The 18,203-nt window shown below is 43.1% G+C and overlaps 1 protein-coding gene across 46 annotated transcripts in view; it reads left to right on the forward strand.

Annotated features, from left to right (window-relative positions):
- Positions 1 to 1,354: 1,354 nt before the first annotated feature.
- Positions 1,355 to 18,203, forward strand: part of CELF4 (CUGBP Elav-like family member 4) — a 676,700-nt gene continuing 659,851 nt past the window's right edge. For 45 of the 46 annotated variants that reach the window (XM_035565962.1, XM_035565983.1, XM_035565974.1 and 42 more), the window contains exon 1: positions 1,370 to 1,649. In XM_035565962.1, the coding sequence (XP_035421855.1) occupies positions 1,370 to 1,649 (280 nt within the window). Of the gene's footprint in view, positions 1,650 to 18,203 lie in introns of all 46 variants that reach the window. The other variant, XM_035566000.1, reaches the window with a different exon arrangement.

Below are 18,203 nucleotides of genomic sequence, written 5' to 3' on the forward strand. Positions count from 1 at the left end.
TGCTGTCCGGATTACAGTTATTATTATCTGGGGGACAAGAGGGAGTTGTGTCCTTAATCCGAGCCTCCCTGCCCTTCCCACCCCCAGATGCTATGAAACGAGAGCTGATTTCATTTCCACCATACAGTACACTTTGTCTAGAAAGCATTGTTCGGACAAGCAACTCCCAATCCCTGATGACTACAAAATACGATTTATGTTTCCATCAGAGAGAGACAGAATATCCTCATGGCTTGAAAGACGGGCAAGCAAACCTTACCTAATCAATCCCTTTCCAATACACACGCGCGCACACACACACACACAGCTAGCACGCCTGCACTGACTGCACGTAAAATAAATATTGGCAGCACGAAAATTAACAATAGTCATCTCAATATTTTTTCTTTCCCTCCAAAGACCTACAATAATACAGTTTGCGCCTTTCCTAGCTTGATGTCATCATCGGCAGTATAATTAAGAAAAAATAAAAATAAAAGACAGAGAGCTTAAAGAGCATGCATTTTTTTCAGACGCAACAAGAACAGATATAATAAAGAGAGCTTGTAACATCACAACCACAACAACAACACCAACAGCAACCTCTGAGCCTGAGGATTCGTCCGTGTCTCAACTGTTTTTATTATCAATTGCGAAATCATAATACGAGTAAACAATAAATAAGAGGCATCATCATAATAGGAAGAAGTCAGAACACCTTGGGTTTGTGTTTTTTTTCCCCCCTCTCAAATAAAAGGCAGATTTCCCGATGATCACTGAAATTATAACGACAGCAATTGATCGGAGGGCTTGCAAAGGAAAAGGAAGAAAAAAAAATCATCATCATTGGTCCTAAAAACGCAGCCGTTCCCCTTTGCTCACTTGGCACAATAGAAATTGACTGTCTCTCAAAGAGCCATGCGCCTAGTGCTATTTATAGCCAGGGGCTGTGTTGGAAGATACCATTGAGCTTCTCCCGGGCAGGCAGACAGGGGGTGCTCGGAGGGGAGGAGGGGGCTCGGGCCGAGCAGAGGCAGCAGCAGCCCCCCGCCCCCAGCCTCCCTTCCCCGCACACACACACATCTGCACACTCACACCCCACCCCCTAGTCTGGCTGGGAATTTGAACCGATCCAGCCTGTTTAAACGGAAAGGACACAGATCTTCAATGTAAAAAAAAAAAAAAAAAATCAGATCAGACCCAGAGAGAGAGAGAGAGAGAGAGAGACGGAGAGGGAGGAGTGTGTGTGTGTGTGTGTGTGTGTGTGTGTGTGTGTGTGTGTGTGAAAGAGGGAGAGGGAGAGCGAGCGAGAGGGAGAGAGAGGGTGAGCGAGAGAGAGGGAGGGAGAGAGAAAAGAAGAGGGGGAAAAAAAGGAAAGAAGATTTTCTCTATGTATATAAAGATGGCCACGTTAGCAAACGGACAACCAGACAATACCAGCCTGAGTAGCAATCACAGCAACCCCAGCACCAACGGGCATATGAACGGATTAAACCATAGCCCCGGAAACCCATCCACCATCCCAATGAAGGACCACGATGCCATTAAGCTCTTTATTGGGCAGATCCCCCGTAACCTGGACGAGAAAGACCTCAAACCGCTCTTCGAGGAGTTCGGGAAGATCTATGAACTGACGGTGCTGAAGGACAGGTTCACTGGCATGCACAAAGGTGAGTTACCTCCTGAACTTTCCCGGGAGAGACTGGGAGAGGAAGGCAGGCTCCCGCACCCTCTCTGGCTCTCTCTTTCTCTCTTTCCTTTCGATTTCATTTTATTTCATTTTCGGCTGGCCGGGGGCGGAGGCGGCAAGCTGGGGGGGGGGGGGGGGGTGGAAAGTAATAATAGACCCTCCTGAAAAGCGAAGAGAGAGAGGCAGAGAAGGGGGTCAGCTCCTTTTGGGTTATTTAGGACTATTTTTCCCTCTTTCCCCCCGTTTTGGGGAGCGACATGCAGTCACTTGCGAAAGCCGGAGAGTCCAGGCGACGGCAGGGGAGGGCGGCAGGGCTGGCAGCAGCTGTCCACACGCCGGTGGTGCTGAAAAAAATTAAGAGGATTTCTTTATTTATCTTTGGGAGCTGCACATTTTCCACCCAGGAGTGTGTGTGTGTCCGTGTGTCTGTCCGTGTGTTTGCGCCGAGCCGGGAAGCCCCTATTTTACAACTGTTGTGAATCAGGCACCGGCACCTTCGCATCTTCTTTTCTTTTATTTTCTTTTTTTCATTTTTTGCTGCTACTAGGATTCATATTTGTAGCCCGCTCCAAAACCAGAGGCAGAGGAGAGTGATTTGCTCGAGGGGTATTGGGGTGCTGGAGGGGGGTATTCATTCTGGTTTTGTTCAGCGTGGGAACAGAGATATAAACAACGATAAAAAAACCCATCTCAAGCAGGTTGGGAGTATAAAATCACAAAGTGTGAATGTGTTGGAGAGAGCGAGACAGGAGGGATGGGTCGCATCTCAGTTCCAGAAGGGAGAAGTCTCCGAGCAGGCATATTCCCAGCACTACTTCAATGTGCCCGAAGTCCACCCCGGAAACTTTTTGGGTTTTCTTTCAGGGCACTAGAGACGTGCTCCCCGTGCGATGCCTTGCTTGTTCTGTCTTTGCCCACTCCTTTACTTTCCCTGCTTAGTCTCTCTGGAGGTGCATTTCAGATTAGAGGATGCTATGTTTTGGGGGTTGGGGAGGGTATGTGTAGTGGGGTCTGTACCAGATTCCCAGGTAGGAAAGTAGGACTTGCAGGGAGGAAGTTGGAGATAATGTTCATGGTAGCTCAGCTTAGGAGCAGGAGAGACCCAGGAATGAAACGAAGCCACTTTATTAATTCAGGTTCTGTATATATAATGTGTGTATGTGTATTTATTTCATTGGGCATGGAATATAAAGGAAGGAAGGAAGGAAGGAAGGAAGGAAGGAAGGAAGGAAGGAAGGAAGGAAGGAAGGAAGGAAGGAAAGAAAGAGAGAGAGAGAGAGAGAAAGAAAGAAAGAGAAAGAAAGAAAGAAAGAAAGAAAGAAAGAAAGAAAGAAAGAAAAAGATAAAGAAAGAAAAGAAAGAGAGAGAAAGAAAAAAAGATCTAATCAGAAGTAAGCAGGGTGTGACTCCAGATTTAGTGCAGGAGAAAAAGGGTTGTGCAGGGGGACACGGGGGGAGTGGAAGTTGCTTCTGTTACAGGAGAGGTTCAGTAGCAATGTCTACTCCAGCCTGGTTCACTCCTGGTAGAGAGAGTCACTGGGAATGGCATTAGTTGCTTCCCAGCTTTCCAGCTGCCTTGGTGAGTTGTAAATCTTAAACTTAACAGCATGTTTAGGAGGCATCTCTTCCCCCTTCCCACTCACTCCCCTCCTCTCCTCCACCTTCAGGAAATGCGAATGAAAATATACCCTGACAGTGCAAGTACTGGTATCACACAGGCTAGAGAAAACATTCAGGGCTCAGGGACTGGGGGCTCAGTCCAAGTTATAGGCTATTTCTTCCTTCCTTTCTTGCCGGTCGCTCCAAACACCCTTCTCATATTTAAAATGAACAGTGTATCCCTTACAAACATTGTTTTCCTTTCAAACTAGCTTCTTAGAAGCCACATCAAGGTCTGATGGGCATCATTTAAACATGACATCCACACTAGAATAATTGTTAATAATAATGATAAAAATAATGGTAAGAAGCACGGGGAAGGAAAGGTCCTGGGAGGTTTTGTCTAATAGATGAGGCACAGTGAGAGTAGCCACCGAGCCCATGTGTGCGCACATGTGTTTGCAAAAATTATCTAAGGTTTCCATAAAACAAAAATAACAACAGTAAAAGCTCCACTGAAGAGAATCATTCAACACAGTACAGAGGAAATGTCTGAGTTAATGTCTAGGTAAAGGATTTTTTTGAGGGGTGGAGGGGTATTTTGATTTGTTAACAAGATTTTACTCTTTTGCTTTGTTCTACCGTAAACCTGTAATTAATCAATCTATGCGCTAACTTTAATTTCTATTTCATAGATGGAAATCCTTTCTCTTGCAGTTCGGTTTTGCTTTTACTGTATGCCTGTATTCATAGAGACAAACTCAGGAAGGGGGGAAGGGAGAGATAGAGAGAGAGAGAGGAATCATTTATCTTGCTTGGATGTGTTTAACACATATTCCTGAATTAAGCAAGATACTAACTTCATTTCCCTTCATTTCATTTCTGGTTTAAAGCTGCAACATAGGAAAAAAGCCAGGTGGGAAATCTTGTCACCTCATCAAACCAAATTGCATGAGTTCATCTTGAAAGAGACAGTCATTTTTAATCTCGTAGAAGTTCTGGACTTTGGAAGGAAAAATGATCACGATGATTGTTGTATCGCAGCCTGGGGTTTGAGTGAAGATTCAATAGACACCGAGTTGCCAGTGTTTCAGAGATTGGTTTTATTTAGTACATCCGAGAAGAGTTTGAACTCCTTTCTAGCGATGCTGCTGATTTATTAGCTAATCCTGATAAAAATGTGCCTCTGGCTACCTGGAAAAAAATTACTTTCTTGCCAGTAGTGATTAATTGCTATTAAGTCAAAAAGCGTGATGGGGCTTTGAAGGATAAGGATTGTGTTTGGCTTTTTTATTTTATTTCATTTCATTTCATTTTTAATCTATTTTCTCTCTCTTTTCTCTTCTCTAAATTCAGCCATGTGAAGCATAGTATTCACTCAGATCTCCTTATTTTTGCTTTGCTTGGAGGCATAGGTGAAGAATTGCATAAAGGTAGTCCAACTTGGCTCTCAGGGGTAGGATGGCAATATGAAACCCCAAGATGTTTTCCATAAGTGATACATAATGCTTATACATTAATTGATACATCACTCTCAGTTGATTTTATTCCTAATCTAGGGGATGAAGCTGTGGCAGTGGTATACCTCGAAGGGTTAATAGTGGGCTGTAGTTTATTTAAGTGTACGGAGAGCAAATCTTGGGTGTGGAGAGGGAGAAGGTGGGTTTGTGCTGGGGGGAGGGAAGAGAGAAGAATTAGCTTAGAGTAAAAACATAGCAACCAGAGTCATTTCAGGTGTAAATCCATTGAAATGAGAGCATAGGATGTGTATGATTCAAAATATTATGAAGAGATCCTACTGTGGTGCTTCTGTATATCAGAAGAAAATTGAAAATTAAGAACCTGAAGATAAAGTACACGACTCCCTTCTTGCCAAAAATAAAAAATAAAATAATAAAAAAAATAATAAAGAAACTATCAAAAGGGGGAGTGAAGTCCTAGGTTCTTTCACCAGCAGCCCTGGCTGATGCCAGGACAGATACCAGGGAACAGGCAGGAGAGTACAACTGTCTTACAGGCATGCGAAGAGAGAAAAAGGTACGGGGGAAGCAGCATGTGAGGGAAGGCAGGAAAGAATTGCCAGATCTCTGAGAAAACAAGATTTTGTGGCACGAGCATCACTGCTACAGATTCCCCCCTTCCTTGCTTCTCTCCACACAGGGCAGGAATGCACTCCTGCTGTGGCACTTTGCTCTAGGGTTGGGAAGAGGCTGTGTGCTGAGATCCGCGGGTAAAGATCTACCGGGGCCGAGCTGACCCACCCACGCGCTCACACACACGCGCACGTGCACGGAGTTAACTAATCACACTTGAACAATTTAGCAAGCCATTCATTCATAACTTCCCCCCTTCTTATCTAGCAGCGGAGTATGCTTAAAGGCTGAGTTACTGGGAGACATAAAGGTTAGTGCTCTCAGGACAGCCATATTATAATGCATTATCTTTGAAGTCATTTAAGGCCAATTTAAGTGGTATTTAGTATAATATTTATGAATTAATGTAATCTAAATATAGGACTGTCCCCATAGGTTTAAACAGCCTTTTCTACCGAACCATGCTTGTACCCAAGGCGTGGAATGTGTTTTAATTTAAAACACACAGGTCTCCATAATATTCTATTTAGGAAGTCAGAAGAAATCAGCATTCTACACTTAAATGAGATTTACTGAAACACATGCGGGTGAGTGCACTTAAAGAGTGGAGACAGTGTGCAGTGAGAAAGCAAGTCTTTCATGGATGTGAGAGCTACAACCTTCTTTCAACCCTTATTTAGAGAGAGGGAAGCACAAAACCCCCAAAACCTCCTCAAAATCCACTACTGCGGTCCCACTAGGATGGTGTACCTATCTGACCCGAACCTCACTCATCAAGCATTCAATGCAGCTACAAAAATGCGGTAGAAAAAGAACAGTTTAGTTCTTTTGCTGCTTTACCTTCTCAAAAGTATAAATAATTTTGGAATTTAAGACACCTAGGGGGTAGGTAAACAAGGCTTCCATTCATTATATTGTTATGCTTGATTACAAAGATAGATGATAGAAAGATTAAAACCTTGTTAAGTCTAAGGATGTTTATGGGGGTTTTGGATATCTCAATAATTCAGAGGTGCAATGAAAATGTGCATTCAATTAAGATGATATATTGTACGTGTGTATAAATGTATAGATTTGTGTGTGTGTACACACACAGAAAAAAGAGTGATGTATACACATTCACGCATATAGCCTTTGGGAAATGGAAATTTAGTTGAAAAGAAGCACAATGCAATACAGGTGCTGAATAAACTCCTCCATAATTGAAACATAAGGCTTGCCTGGCTGAAAGCAACACATACAGCATTTAGTATGGTAGTAAACCAAACAAGTTTTAGGGAGGTAAATGCACAAATAAACTGGAATAAAACAGAGGAGGCTTTGTGCCTTAGGTTTAAAGAACAACCCCTTAAAACAATCAAAATGCAATTGGATAGCTGGATGGAAGAGAGAAAAAAAGCTACCCCTTGTACATTATATCTCCCGTACAGATGAGCGTGTATGTATATTTGATAATGTCAAACAGATAGCCCAGATTGCTTCATAAATTAGAAGGCTATGTGTTAACTCTTTTTTCAGGGGTCTGGACATGGATTCTGGTTTCTAAAAGCAGCTGCAGCCAGTTATGATGCTGTTGTTATGGTTGTGTCAGCATTTCCAGTACAAACTCCAATTTTCTGGGATCTCTTGCTTGGCTGTTAAGTTTTGCACTGAAAGCTGTTCTTTAGCTAGCCCCACCACCATATCAACTAATCGTCCTTACAAGAATGTATTTGCTTTAAAGTTACAGAATGTGGAGGAAAGAAAGAAATTAAAGTTCATGGTTCTGGGGCTTTTGTTTCTTCTCTTACCTTTCTCCAGGTTAGACTTATACTTCCAACACATTTATAGATCAAGATTACTTCTGTCCCTAAATATCTACATAGACTGGTGCCTTTGGGCATTTTAGAGGAGGAAAAAAAAAATTACTTATTTTTTTTCTTCTGAAAAAAAAAAAATAATAATAATAGCGACAACTACTAAATCTCATAGTATTTACTTGGCCGAAACAGTGTTTTAATTAAATGGTGAATCAGGAATTTACTAATTTCTTAAGTATTAAAACAGAAAAGGGAGATGGTGTGCTTTTGATTTATTTTATTTTATTATTTTTTTTCCTGTGTTCATCTAGAAGAGATCAGGAATGTCAGCACTAAAGTAGGGGGAAAAATTGAGGATCCTTGTCACCTTGTATGAAAAGCGTGGTTCATCTGGTCGTCTATCCTGCTTCTGCCAGTGGCCAGTGCCACAGACAGGGCTTTCTTTAGCAGAGGATTCAAACTGCATCGTTTAACAAAAGACAGGCAGCTGATGGAATAGTTTTTTGAAGGAAGTTGTCAGAGACTCTCTGGAAATTTTGCCTGAGTAAAGAGTGAGTGAGATTGCAGAAAGTGTCTTGTGCTTACTAGGAAAGTGGTTTGAACCCGTCAAGGAGGGCGTGCATAGGACTTCCAATGCTCAGAGTGAAGAGCGAGGGGCAGAAGGGGCTGGATGGCCGAGGAGGGCTTCTCCTAGCCTTCAGAGCTGCAAAAACGCAGCCACACTTTTCAGGAAGACGTCTGGGTGTTTTTTATCATGCATACCCTATGTGCATGCATACCAGCCGCGCTGACCTGACAGACCAGAACGACACTAAAGGAGCTGTTACCGTCCCTCCCGTCAATCAAGTGTGAACCCAGGCGGGTTTGTGCGACAGGCGGTAATGGCTCCAAGTGAGAAAAAGTGGGGGAGATGATCGAGGCTGGTGGGACAGGTACCTGCATTTAAAACAGTGCAAAAAGCCTCTGACGCCCAGACTTGTGTCAGTGTTGGCTATAGCCTCACAATAAAACGTCGTGACAGCAGGAGACTGCGGAGCTCAATATGACCCCTCCACTATGCGCCATCAGGTTTGTGCCCTGTAAGAGTTCACACTAAGCAGGTGAGGTGTTAAGTGAGCTAAGCCGAATCCTGGCCTTAACAACGAGGCTGGTGTTTTATTAATCCCAGCGTCTTCTTTCAGTAGGGAGCAGAGGCCCCTTGTCTGCTGGCTGGGCAGAAGTCCATAAGAGCTTTGCCGTCACATCAGTCGGTTCACATTTGCAAACCGAATGTTTCCCCTTCCTGTTAAAGTTCAGGATTGTGGATTTACGTAGCAAACCACACTTGCAGCTTATGTGACCATCTTCTGTGCTTGCTGGCTTGTCCCTGAACTTAGCTGTCCTTCAGCAAGTGAAACTAAAACTTAAACGAAGCTGAGGAACTGACAGAAGTCCGGCCGCTGCCACATTTCTCACTCGCTTAACTGCTCCACCAATGCCCGTATGACTGTTGCCAGGGCTTGTCATGGCAGGCTGACCCTTATGTATTAAAATCTGCAGCGGAAAGAGGGAAAAATAATAACCATGGCGAGGGAAAGCTATAGCTTTTCCTCCACTGCTGCTTCCGTGACTGATTAAATATAATAATATTTATTATAGGGACCTCTCTCCCTCCGTAACTCCTGGAGATGCATCGTCGCATTTTGGGGATCGCAGGATCTCCTGCATCACTCTCTCTGTGCTGCATCACTTGGGGTGGGCTGAAGTCAGGATGTCACCGCAGATGTTGCATTTGTTTGCTTTTGTCACTGTGAGCCACGGCCTGAATGCACACATAGGTAAATGCAGCTTTTAATGTGCTTTCATTATATCCACCTGACATCCCTTCAAAGGAAGAGAGGGCTTATTATTGTCGCTCCTTAAAATAAAGATGGATGAGAGCTCTAAACCTCTCAAATAAAGTGCCAGACCATACGTAGTGGCTAAAAATAAATCATATATGGCCATCTATTCCGTGTAAATGAATGGCAGGACATATAGATATAGACATTGTGTTAAGTTTGTCAAGCAGAAGCAGCCAAAAATATTGATCAAGGCAAGGGGGAAAAATTGATAATGAACTGGACTCCAAGAAGACTTTAATTGACAGTGACTTCTGTGAACCAGCTTTGGACAGTATATATAAACTGACCACGATGTAACTTTATTGCAATGCACTCTCCTTTAATTAATTGTCACCTTTGTTAAGACTGGCTACAGATCAAAGGTTTAAAGAGACTTAACAGGTTCTTAGTAACAAACCCTTCAGATGCATTAGAAATATCCGACAGCTCAGCCAATGAGGCATGCAGATTTCGATCTACCTCACCCTTATCTGTTTATTTCTCCCTCCTTTGTTGAACACAGACAGTCATTGCTTAACATTAGGTATTTCATAGACGGCTTTGTTGGTGATGTTGATGCCTCCAGGGATGTGTATTTGCCAGCGAGAGGTGCCTTCGCTCCTAGGTCTGTCAAAGTATTTTGCCACTGGAAACTTGCTTATGGTCTGAAACACCAAGGTGCAGTACAGGCAGAGTTTGTAACACAGGTTATTCTTTCCTCTTTTCCCTTATAGAGACCTGTAATTTCCTGATTTAATTCTGGAAAATATATTGCGCCATAGTTTGCATGAAAGTGGCCACTGAGAATGAACTTTTACATGAAAGTTGCGTATGCAAACAGATACGAACGTGTCTGCCACGTTTGTGTATCACACGCGCATGCAACCAACGTGCATATTAATGAAATCATGCATTTGGTATAGACATACATACATTCAGGATGACATGTCTCTAAATAATTTCTTTCTAAAAGACAGTAGAGAGATTGTATTGTTACATGAAAGTGGCAGGTGACGTAACAGGTTATTCCTGGAATTATATACAGAGTTTAATATGATATGTAGCTGTTTGTTCATTGTACTAATTTAATGACACAGTCATACTTAATTAATCCATGTCTGGTTTATTTGTACATTGTGTCTGAGTCTCTAAAATATTTTAGAGGTAACCCGGCTGACTTCCCAGTGCACTGGGGCAGATAACTCTGGACATGAAGCTTCTTCAAACAGAATAAAAATGGAGCTTTGCAGACAGAGTTGGTCTGATGAGATCTGACTGCATATTTGGCCTGTTTCTAATTCAAATGCCTGTGTACATAATACACGGAGACTGTGTATGCACGCATGTATCGAAAGGGCAGACTTACATTTGCGCATAGTTCCTCTCCTTTTCAGTCCCTAAGGATAGATTCGCATCACATAGTATGCATCACTCACTGCAAACGCACACAAATATCTTTGTCAGATTTGGTAGCTTCTTGCAGGTAGATGTATAAAGCAGCATCAGCCTAATAATATCCCTATAAAACAGTGCTTCCTTCCTAGGATCCAGAGGGAGGAAGGTGGTCAGAAGATCAAAAGATATATCACAGTGTGCTTGTAGAAATCCCCTGATTATGTTTCCTCTCTATAATGCTCTAATTCACTATTTGATCAATTGTAAAAGGGCCAATGCTTTAGTAGGAAAAAATAAAAAAAAAAATAAAAAAGTATTAGGTTACTAGATGCTTCAGGGCGAATGAAAATCACACCTAAAGTTATATGTAGCAATACAGTAATGAGCTTATCAATACTTCTTTAAGGAATCTGACAGCCCTATAGGAGAGATTCAGTTCTGTGAGCAAAGGTCACAATACAGATATTGCTTATTAAGACTATCGATAGCCTGGTTGACCAATCTAACCAGACTGTATAATGTACCTGCTGTTAACAGGCAGGGAGGAGAACTATGAAGAATTTACAGAATTACCCACATGTAATATTAATAATATTGATTGATTCTAATAATATAGTAAGGTAAAGATGCACTTCTTTGAAATGGTGCATGAAAGAGAGAGAGAGAGGCAGATACCTTTGCTGAGTAGCTTGAACTGGCTGGCAACTCTCTGAAAGCTAACCCAGAGAAAGCTGTTTTCTTGCCCCTTCCAGGCAGGGCTCTGTTTCTTGTGCCATGTCTCACCAGAACCACGCAGAGTCAGGACACCTCCTCCTCCAGGATCGGGTCTGTGCCTGGCAGCTGCAGAGAAGTCAGAGACCTAGAGAAACTCCAGGATTGAGCAGGACTGATCCCAGGGAGCTCTTTTTTCAATGCAGCAGTGCAGTGAAAGTACCCTATTTGTTTTATTTTTCACACTTTTTTTAGCATTTAAAAAAATGGGGGAAAAAAGAGGATAGAAGTAACAGATACTCCACGATATGCACAGTCTATAACTGATGGGAAAGGACTTTGCAGAGCAGATGGTGACCTGCTCCGAAGCCCTGTTGAAGTCTCCAGGAAAACCCCACCTCGCCTGCAGCAGTGTTTGCATTGGACCCTAAGTTAGGGGCAGCTCTGCGAGGTGCCGCTCATTGGGCAGGAGCTTCCAATAACATGCAATGTGACTGCCGAGATGTTTTTCCTCCCGTAAATCTAGATACACAGACCAGCTTGCTTCCGAATTTCCTAACTGCTCCCTCTTCAGCTATAGGCTGCCTTGTCTAGGTATGCCAGTTCAGTCCCACCGTGCCATTCAGCTTCAAGTGTCTCGTTCCAGTTGCTGTACGGTAGTTTCGAGATGGTTTGCATTTCATTATTTCTTCTCTCAGTTTACAGAGTGAGTGTTTTTCTTTTGTGAGCATTTAATTGCTTTTAAAAGTGATTTATTTGATCTTATTCAATCCTCAATAATACAAGGATGAGAATGCAATTTTTCACCCTCCTTTATAAAGATATACTGTTATCCAGTTATGCTGTTCTGCGGGTTTTATTCTGTTTTGTGTGTTCTGAGGGAGAGTGGTCATTTTTTTGCTTTGTTTTCCTTTTTTTTTTTTTTTCTCCTTTTTTTTTTGACTATGGATTTTTTATTTTTCTTTTAAGAAAGAGAAATCTCATTCAAGATACTGGCAATAAAAGAGAAAAGTAGGAGTGGAAATGAGGAATGGGCAAGGCAACCAACGAAATTCCTCTGGCAAAGTCTTTAAAAGCATACCATTGCTGCATGTTTATTTGCAAGAGTCTGGAGTACCCAGAAGATTTTGGTACCAAAGAAAAAAGTATCTTACAAATGATTTAACTCCAAAATTAGTCACTGACAACAAACAAACAAACAAACAAAATTCAACCCATAGAAACTGTAGGAGGAAATGCACATAAAGATCTTGCAGGAGATGACGGTGACATAGTGGTGCTAGGTTTTACATTTTGCTCTCAGCACAGTAAAAGTTAACACCAAATTAAACAAACAAGTGAGAAAAGCAAGCGTTGCTGTTCCTTCTGTATTTCTATTAGTGGCTAACACGTCTCAGAGCTGCCCCCTTGAAACTGGTGCCTGGGTCTGCAATTTCAAAGGAAGAACAATACATAGTGGGTGAGGGCGACAGACACGGACCGGGCTGACTAGGTTCTAATCAGGGCTGAGATAATTACTCACCGGCACTCTCTGATAGAGTCATTTAAGCTTGGTGCCTTCAGGCCTGATCTGAAACCTGTTGAATCAATGGGAAGATTCCTGTCGGCTCCCATTGGCTATTCATCTGTCATTTCCTCATCTGCAATATTAGGCCGGTTGGATTTTCTCAGGAGGGAGGAGTTAATGGCAGAAATTTGACATTTATTTTCCGTCAGGAAAGGATTTGGTGCGTCTCTGATGACAGGTGTGTTGCATCAGAGCCTCTTCAGCACAGAGCAGGAAAACGTACTTGCAAAAAACATGCGGTGGGGAGGTGGAAATTAGCTTTGCTCATTTTACTTGAAAATACATATTTATCCCTGCTTTGCCAAGAAAGGGTCAATGGCAATTTTGCCAGTTTTCTTTGTGTGAGTAGGATACAGCCTTTGTAATTTCTCTGTCTACAGGAATATCATCATTCACTGATTCAGGATCCTTGATTTTTTATTTTATTTTTTTTCCTTTTAGTGAATCACATATATACTCTTCATTGTTATGGCAACTGAGGGAGCTGCAAGGCTCAAGGATCTGACGAAGGGCTGCATCCCACCTTTCTTCTCCAAGGGCCTGATCCAAACCATTGTATTGTTCACAATACAATTTGGATCAAGCCGAAGGGATCTGCCTTCCTTGGGTCAGTAAAAAAAAAAGCAGGTTCCCTCCAGACAAGTGTACTCCTGCCCTCGGTATGGGCAGAAGGAATTGGCAGTTGTCGTCCGTTTGCCGAGGACCAACCCAACACTCTGCGAAGTCAATAGTTAGACTGTGACCCAGCCTCTCGAACAACAGACAGACACCGCGTGAATCCTTAAGCAGAGGATGTGAGCGTCCCCGGCTTTGGCAGAGGAAGGTAGTCCAGAAGGGGGTTTTCATTGCTGCTACTCAAGGAGCAGCTTATTGTGTGGGATAAGCAAGATTCCAGTGACCTCGAGTACCCAGTCACAACAAAACTCATTTAGAAACCTTTTCATTTAAAAGGGGGTTTTCAGATTATCTCCCAAAGCGATGATCTGGCCACTGACAAGCAAATAAATCAGGCTCCTTTTTTTTTTTTTTTTAATTTCAGTTGTAGTTTTAGCTAGTTCATCAATAGCAACGTATGTGGTATTTTGTGTTTCCATCCCATCTGTGCTTATGTTTTTTTATGAAATAATGGAAGAGCTGGAGTGCGCGCGTGTGTATGTGTGTGTGTACAGTCGATTATCTACCCCCAAGTCTATTTGAAATCATCACAGTGCACTCAAGTCAATGATATTCTGCCAAAGGTGGAGAAGAAGCGTGTGTGCAGGGTGAGTGTGAGAAAGTGATGCTGTTTGCCTGAAATCCAACGAAGTCTCAGTATCAAAGGCCCGGGGGCAGCAGGGAAAGTATTTGTTTGTTTAATTATTTATATATTTACTCAGCTTTACTGACAGTGTTTGCAGATGGGGAAGGAAAAAAAAAATTGAAGAAGGGATGTTGGGTTCTTGTTTGGAGGGGAACGTGTGTTGTATTAGCCTCACTGTTCTCCCATATAATGGCTGCTTTGTGCCGTTAAATGATCATTTGTTACTGACCGGCTCATTGAAAAAGGCCAGAGAGGTGCTGGTAGAATTAGATTTTATGAGTTTATTCATAAAAGGGGTTGCACAATAGGTGTGTCATTCCCTTGTCCTCTCCCTTACATCGATCCAGGGATAGGACTCCTGGCAGCAGCTTCCTAACGCGCAAATAGCCGAGCTGCCAGCCAGCCCAGTGGCCCGACTCTGTGCCCCCAGGCAGGCAGAAGCGATTGGTGGGAATGCCAGGAGAGCCACTTGCTCCTCAGGTGCTCTTCTCTACCCCTGTCCCACACATTTCCTGCGCCTGGACTCTCGTTGACTGGGTTTGGACCCAGGACCTGCTCCTCATCCTCCCTTGCCCAGCTTCCTCCCTAGGAAAAGGTTGCATGTCCAGGCACGGGTGTGCGGACCACGGGCACAGCATTGTCCCCAGCGTCAGGTCCCTTCCCCAGGCACGACTCTCCACATGCCTGCTTCCTTTAAAGTCCTTCTCAGCCTACCCGTGTTCGTGTGCTGTTCATTTTCCACAGCCAGCCTCTGCCAGCGCAGCCCCGTTTACCTGCATCTCGACTGCACTGGTCACACTCCTGTTCCCCTCATTCAGCTCTGCACAAACTACATCTCCTCTCCTCTCCTCTCCTCTCCTCTCCTCTCCTCTCCTCTCCTCTCCTCTCCTCTCCTCTCCTCTCCTCTCCTCTCCTCTCCTCTCCTCTCCTCTCCTCTCCTCTCCTCTCCTCTCCTCTCCTCTCCCTCTCCCTCTCCTCTCCCTCTCCTCTCCTCTCTCTCTCCTCTCCCTCTTCTCTCTCGTTGCTTTTCCCAAAATAGGGCTGGGGAAAAGGCAGGTATACTGGCCCCACCAACATTAAAAAAACCATGAATAGTATCCAAAAGACACACAAAGCATACACACGTGCAGATAAACAAATATATATCTCAGTATGTAAACAACTGAAAAAGCAGAGAGACAAGTTCTCTTTCTTTTAAGGTTCAAAGCTTTATGCTTTCAGAAAAAAAAAAAAAAAAAAAAAGAAAAAAAAAGCAGTAGTTCTATAATTTCACCAAAGCAATTGCAAAAAAAAATTGTTTTAATTAAAAATTAAAATTTTAATTAAAAAATTAAAAAAAATTGTTTTTTTTTTTTTTAAAACAAAGCAAAACAAAACAAAACAAAACAAACAAACAAAAAAAAACACTTTTCTTGTTTCATTATATCGGCAGCAGATTTCTCACACCTGAACAAAAATCCGACATATATTTTCCTTTGAATTCTTTAAATCATGAGCTTATTCTTAACTATTCTTGGCAGCCCGTTCTGGGACTACAGTTCAGCTTCTTGCAGAAATATTTTTCCCTGCTGTTTTGAAACACAGCTACCCATCATATCCAGGACCCTTCTCTAGCAGCCCGGCACTAAAGCAGGAAGGTAAAATAAGGCTTTGGTGTAACACTGCACCAGTCTGCTTCATTCAGAGGTAGGTAGGAGGGGATTAGGACCCTATTTCTAGCCCAGACCTCTTACTAACCTTCCTTCTCCTGCAAGATCCTGTTCCTAGACCTTGCTCTTCCTCAGTTTGCCATGTGTAAAGAAGAATTTATGATATCCGGCTTTGCAAAGAGCTTTCTGTGTATTTAAGGTATAAGTCGTGCTGTAGCTTTAGCGGTGATGGTCTAAGGTTATAAATGAGACAACATTTGTAAGGGGAGGTAATATCTTTTATTAGTCCAGCTGATATAGCTGGAAAAAAACAGACTGACTTCCTTGTGTGCTTGAAAGCTTGTCTATTTTATTCCAACTATATCAGTTGGTCCAATAAAAGATATTACCTCTCCTGGCAAGCCTTGTCTCATTTGAGGTGTAAAGCATGTACACTGATTATTTAGTCCTGTTCTGTGTTGGTGTGAAGTGGTTTGACATTTCCTCATCTAGAAGGACAGGGTAAGAGCAGCCCGGGCTGGTGTCCCCTTCATCCCCTCCATGCCTTGCGACTGTGGCCATCTCGTGGGTGTTCGGAGGCAAGGAGAAACTCCGGCAGCCCCTGTTTTCTGATCCTGGAGATGTCCTTTCTTTTTCGCTGTTCTGCTCCCTTGCGAAGTGCCGCGTGCCCTCTCTTCACCCCTGCTACTGTGATTTATTTAAAAAATTGCTGTGTGTGTGTGTGCGAGCGCGTGTGTGGGCAACCACACAAACATCCCCAAGCTGCCAAGCAAGCTGATGAGCATTTTCTAATGTATTTAGTGAGTAATAATGCAAACCACAGGCAAAAAGTGCAGCAAGGAGTGCAGGTAAAATATTTAAGCCGGGAAATTCTTGGGAAAGAAAGGATTTTTCCTTCAGCTACTAATAAATCGCAGTCCCCTGCATGGCTGGGGAAGTATTTTGGTAGTGGTTTTGGTTTTGTTTGATTTTATAAAAATCCCGAGCTGAAAATCCCGAGCAGCTGAAAAGAATCCCAAAGCAGGTAGCAGGTTTTCAGACGCGGCAGAACCCTACTGGTATGCGCAAGGCAGCAGTAGTTAGAAGACGGCTATTACTTATGCCTGGCTTTACTACCAGAGAAAGCATCAGATCATCTATTCAGATCAGGATAGTCAGCTATGCCAAAGGTTTAATCAAATATTAAACATGGTCAGTAAACTTAAACCAACGTTGGATGTGCAGCAGGTCTGCTCCTTTTCGAGCAAGTGCTCGAAGAGGATAAAGTCTTCTCCCTTCTCTCTCCGACCGGGTTTCGGTGAGGCTGGGGGCCCTGTGTCAGGCAAGGATGCACGCTGGTGGGTGTGTGGGGAAATACATGGGCACGGGGGCTGCATGTGCACCCCTCACCCTGTCACGTAGAGGCAGTGCTGTTTTTCCCCGCAGGTTCACATTTCTCTTTACACTCCTTGTGTGATCCCCGTCGTCCATCCCATATGCTTCCCCTATCTGTCCCTCTCCAAACACCACACTTTCTCTCCCTGGCTCCCTCTCATCATCTCTCTGTTTATCAGAGCTAGACAGGTGTGTATGTGTGCATTTGCAACCCCTTGCAGGTACATAGATGCACATATCTGGCTTCTCATTGATAAATAATACACATACAAATCCACTTCTTCCTCCTTCCTATGTGTGCTCGGGTTGTATTTACACCCTCCAGCCCTTATTTATTCTGACCGGGGGCACTCAGAGGTAGAACATTTTGCAGGGAGTTATGGTTTATGATGTTACCTCTCCCTTCTATTATTCATTCTCTCTGATTTTTATCTAATCTCTCTCTGATTGTCCTGGTGCAGCTTAAGAGACAAAGTGAATTTTTATTACATCATCAATATAATCTCCAGCTAATCAGCATCTGGGTGCATTACCGTGCCCCCTTTGGCTTTTCATCCACTTTCATAAATAATAAGAATAATAATCAGGGCCTTTTTGTGCACGCATGTGTGTTTGCTTGTGTATGTTGGTATCAGGCGGGGAGTCACAACTGCACTTTTTCATTTCAGCCAGCTTGTTTTAGCAACATTGGACCGGGCTTTGTGCAGATTGTCTTGACTATTGCCCAGACTAATTTCCCGGTGCCTAATGCTTAAATCATGGAAACAGTTAAAGCGGATGAATCCGTCCACATCTTCTCGCAGCAATTGAACTTTGCTGTTAACTTGGACACACATTTTCGTCGTGTTACAGGCACCGTGCCTAGTGCCAGTGGCGTGTGGAGTAGTTAACACATCCCCCGGATGGATGTTTAACCTCTAATTTTTTCATGTGTACTCGCTCCTCTTTCTTGGGTAGGAGGATAGTACATCATATGTCTTTGAATGGCAAGCTCAGAGACCAGATTTTTGGCTTTTGACTGTTGATATTTTTCCACAGCTTGCTGTGTAGCGCTCAGCCTGCCACTTGGGTCCGCAAATTTTGCAGAGTTGAGCTCCTCTGTGTTTTTTCTCCTCCTTTTCCAGCTCTGGAAGAACAATAATACATCCTCATAAAGTAAGACTTGTGCCATACTTTGAAATTCTC

This window comes from Cygnus atratus, chromosome Z (assembly GCF_013377495.2).
Source record: "Cygnus atratus isolate AKBS03 ecotype Queensland, Australia chromosome Z, CAtr_DNAZoo_HiC_assembly, whole genome shotgun sequence".
NCBI lineage: Eukaryota > Metazoa > Chordata > Aves > Anseriformes > Anatidae > Cygnus > Cygnus atratus.